The 8,521-nt window shown below is 41.7% G+C and overlaps 1 protein-coding gene across 1 annotated transcript in view; it reads right to left on the bottom strand.

Moving 5' to 3' along the window:
• Window positions 1–7,136, bottom strand: part of ARL8B (ADP ribosylation factor like GTPase 8B) — a 48,577-nt gene extending 41,441 nt beyond the window's left edge. The window contains exon 1 of the mRNA XM_049640903.1: window positions 6,831–7,136. Coding sequence (XP_049496860.1) covers window positions 6,831–6,953 — 123 coding nt within the window. The 5' untranslated portion in view covers window positions 6,954–7,136. The remainder of the gene's footprint in view (window positions 1–6,830) is intronic.
• Between the last annotated feature and the right edge of the window lie 1,385 nt (window positions 7,137–8,521).

Below are 8,521 nucleotides of genomic sequence, written 5' to 3'. Positions count from 1 at the left end.
GGGGGGAGAGGGGAAAAGGGGTGATGGGCACCGAGGTGGGCACTTGTTGGGATGAGCACTGGGTGTTGTATGTAAGCCAATTTGACAATAAATTATATTTTAAAAAAAAGAAAAACTAAATGACTTAAATTGTCATTTAATTTTGCCCTATTGAGCAAGTAAGTTAGTATTTTTCTATGGTTTTTTTCATATATGAGGACAAAGGACATGAATCAACTTTTATAATCATAAATGATACCCAAGTTATTCATTCAAAACAAGTCATATACTAGGGGCACCTGGGGAGTTCAGTCAGTTAAGTCTCAGGCTCATGATTTCAGCTCAGGGCATGATCTCATGGCTTGTGAGATCCAGCCGCACATCAGGCTCTGCTGGGATCTGTGCTGATAGTGCAACGCCTGCCTAGGATTCTCTCCCCCTCTCTCCACCCCTCCCCTGCTCCAAGGTGTTTCTCTCTCTCCTCTCTTGCTCTCTCTCTTTCTCAAAATAAATAACCATTAAAACACACACACACACACACACACACACACACACACACACACACATCATATGCTATAGCCCTCAAAAAGTGGTCTCCTTAGCAAACGCTCTTAGATTCTGATTTAGAAAAGAATATTTAGCATACAGACACCCCCTCCCCCCCCCCGCCCACCAAGAAGAGGCAGCATCACACCATAATAGGCCAAGATTAGGTAAGGACTACGTGGAAATATGCCAGATTCCTGGAATACAAACTCCTAATGCAATCCACCAGTAAGTTGAAAACAAATTAGATGCAGATAGCTAAAGGGGATGAGCTGTATTTATAAGACTTGCCTGCAAAGTTCAATAAAAAAGAAAATTGAAAAAGGAATTATGTTCTCTATAGTCTCAGTCTTAGCAGTTGCTGAAACATAAACAGATACTTCTTTAAACATTAAACACAGAAACAGAGCAATTACCTAATAAAATAGTTTAAAAATACTGCTGGTTTACTTATCAACAAAACTAAATATGTTTTTCCCTAAAAATAACAAAGAACAAGTACTCAGCTTAATTCCAACTTTATACATGAAATCTATTCATAAGACATTGTCAGTAGCGCATACTTTCTGGACAGCAATTTGGCCATTTGGCATGAAATACGTTTCTATCTTCTGACCCCATGATGTAACTCTGGAACCCATCCTTAGGAAATGCAGATCAAATTGATATCCAATAGCAAAACCCTGGAAACTACCCAAATGTCCAATAATAAGGAAATAATCAAATATATTATGGTATAGCCACATGAATGCCATAACATAAATTATAAAGGCACTAAAATGGTTTTACACACAGAAATAGGCATACACCATAATTTTAAAAAAACAAACTAGGTATCATCTCAAAACTTTTTAAAAAAAAGTTTCAAGTTTTTTTTTAAGTTGAAAGGCATTTCAATGCATACATTTAAAAAGGATAAAAAGGGAATACTTTTCTTTTAACTTTATTTATCTTGAGAGAGAGAGCAGGGGAGGGACAGAGAGAGAGGGAGAGAGAGAGTATCTTAGGCAGGCTCCACACTGTCAGCCCAAAGCCGGGGGCTTTGGGAATATTTTGAAACTCTGACAGTTAGTTAACCTTGGATAATGAAGATAACAAGTGGTTTCTTCTACTTTATACTCCTTTTTCAAATTTCTACTCATGACCCTGTATTATATTGAAAATCAGAAAAAAATTCTTAAAACAACATTTAAGTAACTAGTTTTTATAGTTGTGATGCATTTTGTATCCATGTTCACTTACCACCCACTTTTATCTTTGAGAAAGTTAAAAAGGGCTTCAAATTGTGAGATATATTCTAAGTCAGCAAATTAAAAATTCTTTGTTTTGGAATGTTTATTTATTTTGAGAGAGAGAAAGAGCGTGTACACAAGCTGAGGGAGGGGCAGAGAGAGAGTGAGAGGAAGAGAATCTCAAGCAGGCTCCTCACTGTCAGCATAGAGCCCGATTTGGGGCTGGATCTCACAAACCATGAGATCATAACCGGAGCCATGATCAAGAGTTGGACACTTAACCAATGTGCCACCCAGGCACCCCTGTCAATAATTTAAAATGCATTATTGCACCACCTTCTTCATGAGAACATGTGGCTTTTGAGATTCTAGGTCTGCATGGCAGAAATAATGGCAACAGGGGTGAAAGATAAAGAGCCTAGAAGAGAAGCTCCTTGGCAGGATGCCTCGGGTTCCACAATTCCTAATGTGAATTGGAAGACTACCTCGTTGGAAGGCTAATTTCTACAGTAAAATTGCAAATTTACTAACCTTTAGACTTCAGCTACATTGTATTTTCTTTAAAAACCGTTTTTGCCATTCTTGCCCTAAAGTAACTAAATAATAAACACTAATCAAACCCAGAATTATTTCTGGTTTTTTAATGTGTATTTTGATAGAGAGCCCACATGTGGGGGGAGGGGTCGAAGAGAAAATCCCAAGCAGGCTCCCAGCTGTCAGCACAGAACCATGAGATGATAACCCAAGCCAAATCAAGAGTTGGATGCTTAACCAACTGAGCCCCTATTTCTGCTTTTTAAAGAAAACAGACATAGCTCAATAACCCAACAATGCCTGTTAGCCAGTTATTTAAATGTCCAAACAATATTCCACTATTCCTACTTTACACAGATGCTCATTACTTCCTCTAATTCATATCCTCAAATATAAATACACACACATATATACAAATAGTCCTCAAATGTCAATCAACATGCTTAAGATACTTGGATTTAAAATGTTATCCAGATTTGGGGCACCTGGGTGGGTAGGTGTCTGAGTGTCCAACCATGACCATCAGGTCCCGATCTTGCGGCTCGTGAGTTTGAGCCCTGGCATCGGGCTTGCTGCTGTCAGCTTGGAGCCCACTTTGGATCCTCGGTCCCCTCTCTCTCTCTGTCCTCCCCTGCTCGTGCTCTCTCTCAAAAACAAATAAAATAAACCTTTAAAAAAAATAATAAATAAAATAAAGTGTTATCCACATTCATAAGAAGAGTGTATTTATGTACAAATACATGAAAAAAGATATTTAAAGGATTAAGATTTCCCAATCCACAGCTCTAGGATTCTAATCTCAGCTAGATCCTACAGAGGCAGATAAGAAAAGTAGAAAGTACACTGGCCCTACATTCTAATTTTATCTCTGCTAATTAGCTTTGTTGCCTTAGGAATTTCACTTATTTTTCTGGATCTTCTAGCTACATCTATAAAATGAGAATAAAATTAGACCACTTAATTAAAGTTTCTAGAAACTCTAAAAAAAATTATTCTACGTTCAAATTTCTACAATCTTTCAAAATATCTCCTTTTCCTAATTCTTGGCAGTTAATAAACTTTTCCTTGAATAACCTGGGGAGCACTAATACTTCATAAAAATGTAGACAAATTTTTATACTACTCATTTCAAAACTACACAGTGTCTATAAAATTTAGCCTATAACACCTTGGTAAATCCTACTAAACATTTCTTAGTAATTATCTTATAACCCGTGTTAGAGTCTCTGTTAAAAATAAAGATTACTCAACATACATTACACATATAGGACACATGATTTATTATGCAATAACTGCCAGAACACTTAGCAATGGGCAATATTTCATTCCCTAACACTAATGAGAAAATTAAATATTAGAGGGGTTTCTTTTTTTAATGTCCAAAACAAAGAATACAGTATGTACGTTAAGGGTCTCTATATAAAAATACCAGATAAAATGGAGTATCACTGAAGTTTTAAAACCACAAGAATACAAATTTTAAGACTGAACCTCTCTGTAAATAAACTGCCTAATTTCAGAATGCACCAAACCCTACACAAACCTCTCTAGTAAGTTAAATGACATTTATGAAATTTTTCATAACTTTTAAGGCAGAAGATAGAGCCACATTTTATGTTTACAAAAAGTTGATTTTTACCTGAAGAAAACTGCCTTCACCTAAAGCTTTTCATGCCTAAGTTATTTGTTGAATGTGAGTAAATAAATGGCCAACTTTCTAAAGTGACACACTCAACCCATCTGTACTTGTGAGTCTATAAATCAGACATTTTATGCAACATACAAAGAACAGTGCAGTTAATTTTTTTAAAGACAAGGCTAAATTCACTATTCTGGAAACTTTGTTTTTATCTAAAAGTCTGCAACATCACCTTTAATTATTAACCTTTTCCTCACCCTCAATATAGTCTATGATAATCACAGGTTAGGTTAGAGTCTGAGTTTTTTGTTTTTTTTTTTAAGTGTGAAATTAATATATTAAGGTCTCTTTTTGTCAGCATCTTAAGGGTTACAACCACTTACAGTCCAGAATTTTTTCTAAACCAAACCTACCCATATAATTATAATTTAAAAAGAATAGGCTAGGGGCACCTGGGTCAGTCAGTGAAGAGTCCTACTTCAGCTCTGGTCATTATCTCACAGTGGTGTGTGAGTTTGAGCTCAGAGCCTGGAGCCTGGTTTGGATTCTCTCTGCCCCTCTCCCGCTTTTACTCTAGTGCTCTCTCAAAAATAAACAAACATTAAGAAAAAAGAAAAGTCTAATGTAAAAAAAAAAAAAAAAAATAGTGGCACCACTGGTTCACTTTAAGTTCAACAGCACTGCAGAAGCTCAGTTGTTAAAATAATCTAATACAATGTAAAAAAACAAAACAAAACAAAAACGGGGGGTCGGCGGGAGTACATGATGTGATCATTTGCCACAATCCATAAATCCGCTACTGGAGCCCAGGTTTGGATAAATTAGATTCAAAGAAGGAAATGACCACAGCTAATTCCCTTCTGAATGTTTTTCAAAACACTGTTTCTGCATTAAAGGACTGTATCCGCTACAAATAACAACAGCTACCACCTACCTAGCCCCTTCTTTGGGCAGTCATAGTGCTGGTCACATCTGTCATTTCATTTACTCCCCAGAACAACTCTTTAAGAAGCACATTATTATCTCTACTTCAAAGATGAGAAAGCAAGGACTCAAAGAGGATACAAGGCTGCTAAGTGGCAGAGCCAGACTGCAAAGCTGGGGTTCCTTCTCTTCAAAGTTCTTGCTCATTATATTAAGCTACACTGTCTACAATAAAAATAAATAAATAAATAAGCATGATGTTCATGCCTATGTCTTTAGAAGTTCTTCAGAGATTTACTAAACCTTTTCAGACTTCCAACGCATAACTCCTTCTCTGCAACAAATACAACTAAATGTAGTGATAGACCTACACCTACACTGTATATTAATTCAGTTTTGTCAAAAGGATAGGGTTTACAAGGAAACTTTCTTATCTCAAGGGATACCAGAAAATGTATAGCGAACTGAGGTCTTATCTTTTCCCCATCATACAAAAGCTCTACTTTGGATACTGAATCCAAAGTTGTTTTTTTTTTTACTGTGTCATCACATACACATTCCACTCCACTATACCTGTTGAAAAGATAGTCATCTCAAGCCAAAAAATAAATAAAAAATTTTTAAAAACTTATCACAAAAGGAGCCAAACAAGTGGGTAAATTTTCTTTATACTTATACGCAACATTCTTCAAAGGAAGTTTGGATCTCTGATAATCTTTTTCAAGTGTTACTCCTGCTACTCTATTACTGGAGGACTAAGAGTCACACGTTACCTGTTTTCTCCCACAAGGGAGCTGTGTTTCAATCGTTCCTGTAACCAAACCAGTTGGGCAACTAGTCTATTAAATAAGGATTTCAACCACCATCTAGAAGACAGAAGGACGGCTGCCATCTCTCTTTAGAATAGTTCTAAAGCTCATCCCTGACAAGTACAAGCACCTATCAACTAAGAGTGAGTCACATCGACTCCTGGCTTCTAAAGATTGAGGAGAATCTCTCTTATCCCTTCCCCAACTAACCACCCAGGCAAAATTTAATAATCATCCTTCCACACAATCACTGCTGAATCAACACCACACTAGGTTCCCAGGGCAATTTCCATCCCAGACACCCCAGTTCCTGGATCTGGAAAAAGCTATGCTCCTGCCCAGTCACTTCCCTGCCCTCCCCTTCAAGCAAGAAACACTCTCACAAAAGACCAACTCCCCCTTTCCCAAGAAAGTTAAGTGACTACAGATCCATCTCTTCCGACCACTGGGAAAGCAGAGCCCCCGAACTGCTTGGCTAAGTAAAGGCTGCGGACTACTGTGGACCAGACTGGCTGGAAGTGTTTCTCCCCAGTCTCTCTCGCAACGAGCACAGCAGCAATGAACTCGATCTCGCCCCCTCCAAGGGGACCGACTGAAAACCAGTAACTGAATCACAAGGAACCAGCTGCCCACAAAATCCGAGAAGGGGCCCACAATGCTCCCCTGCTTTCCTCGCGATGGGCTCTCCGTCCCGAGCGGATACTGGAGGGACGCTCTCGAGTCTTACTCATGCGTTCTCACGGGACTGACAGCTCGCCAAATCCCCCCCTCCTGGGAAGGGACAGGCCGGAGTTAAGCCTTCAGGTGCCCACCCCCCAACACACACACCCAGAGCAAGCCCCAAGAAAATCCCAATCCTGAAAAATGTGACAAGGCCGATTTTACCCTTTCCAAGCCGCGGCCGCGTCGAGGACCCAGCCCTTTGTCGAACACGACTAAATGGAATTAACCCTTCGGCGGCCGAGCTCAGCGCTACGCCTCAGGCGCCAACACGCGCGAACTCCAAACCCCGGCCCCGGCCGAGGCGACAGGAACGCCTTGTTGCCTCCAGCCCTCGTCCCACTCGCCCCATCGCGCTGAAGGGAGCCCCGGCCACGGGCTTCGGGCCAGCACCGGGCCGGACTCGCGGGCTGCGGCGCCCGGGGCGGGCGAGCCGGCGGCACTCACCGCGATGACATTGACGAAGGTGGTCTTGCCCGAGTACTGCAGCCCCACCAGCGTCAGCTCCATCTCCTCCTTCCAGAAGAGCGAGCGGAACCAGTCCAGCAGGCGGGAGATGAGCGCCAGCATGATGGCGGCCGGGAGGGAGAACGGACGCGCGGGCGCGGACAGCAACAGCGACGGCCTGCACACGAGCGGGCCTCAGCCCGGACCCCTCAACGGCTCCTCGGGGCCGCGGCGCACCACTGGCGGACACGGGCGGGCGGCGGCGGCCGAAGCCAGGAAGCCGAGCGGGTCATATGACTCGCCCTACGCTCCGCGCCCCCCCCCACGCTCGTCCCCGCGCCACCGTCGGCGCCCACGGCAAGAGCGGCGTGGCCGGTCCGGCCACACGCGTCTGCTGCCTGCAGCGCCACCGGCTGGAGCCTCCCTGCAGCGCGGCTGACCCCGCTCCCTTTCGACCACACCTCCCTCGCCCAGTTATGTTGGTTGGTTCACACTCATCATTCATTCTACATTCGTTCTATGCAGAAAGTATTCAAGACTCTGTGGGCTTCAGCACGGGATAAAAATCCCTTCTGACATTTTTGGTAGCAAAAGTTGGGAAGCCACAAGTGTACATCAGGAGGGACCTCATTAAAGAAACTGTAGTGTGGCCCTAAAAGGGAATACTATGCAGCTATAAAAATGAATGAGGAAATTCTCTATAAACAGATATGGCATGATGTCCAGGAAATGTTTTCAAAGACTGTAAATGCAAAGTCTGTACTTATATAAAAATACGTATTGTATTTGCATAAAGAAATACTGCAAAACCAATAAAAAGTGTTTTTTTATGGGGTAAAAGAAACTGGATGGCCAGAGGCACGAATGGTAATGAGACTTCTCTAGATATCTTTTTGCATCATTCTGACTTTCAACCATGGAAACGAGTTGACTGTTCAAAAGTTTAATTACAAAATAAATTAAAATATCTGCAAGGATTTCAAATTAAAAAAAAAAAAACCCTTGACCTCGTGGAGCATACATTCTAGTGAGGAGACATGTAATGTAATAAAAAAATAACTATAAGATATAATTCCACGTAGTATAGAGCATTATACAGAAACTGCACAAGAGAAGGACACAGGAGTGGCCCCTGTTCTAGTTAAGATCAGAGTAGACTCTCAGAGGGAGTATCCCTGAGTGGGAGACTTGGAGGAATTGAGAAAGAGAGCCAGGCACAGATGTGGTGGAAGCACATTCCAGACAGAAGGAAAGGAACAGCAAAGACCTTGAAGGGGGAAGGAGCATGGAATGCTCTGGGAACAGAAAGACAGTGTGGCTAGCTCAGATTAGGGAGGCCGGGAGTGGGAAGAGATGTGGTGGGAGAAAGAGGCAGGGACCAGACAAAGAAAGGCACAGTTGGTCATAGTTCAGATTTTATTCTTGGTGTGATGGGGAATTGGGTGAGTGAAACAATTTATGGTTTTAAAAGTTAACTGTGGTAGCTCCATAGAGAATTGGCTGTAGGAGGGCATCATGTGTTGAATTGTGTCCCTCCAGAAGATATGTTGGAGTTCTAACCCCCAATACCTTAGGATGTGACCTTGTTTAGAAACAAAACCATGTAGACATAATCAGTGAAGATGGTCATACTGGAGTAGAGTGGGCTCTTAATCCAAAATAAGTGGTGTCCTGGGGAGCCTGGGTGGCTC

This window comes from Panthera uncia, chromosome A2, assembly GCF_023721935.1.
Source record: "Panthera uncia isolate 11264 chromosome A2, Puncia_PCG_1.0, whole genome shotgun sequence".
Classification (NCBI taxonomy): Eukaryota; Metazoa; Chordata; class Mammalia; order Carnivora; family Felidae; genus Panthera; species Panthera uncia.
The sequence above is the reverse complement of the archived record's forward strand: the minus strand, read 5'-3'. Positions and strand labels throughout refer to the sequence as shown.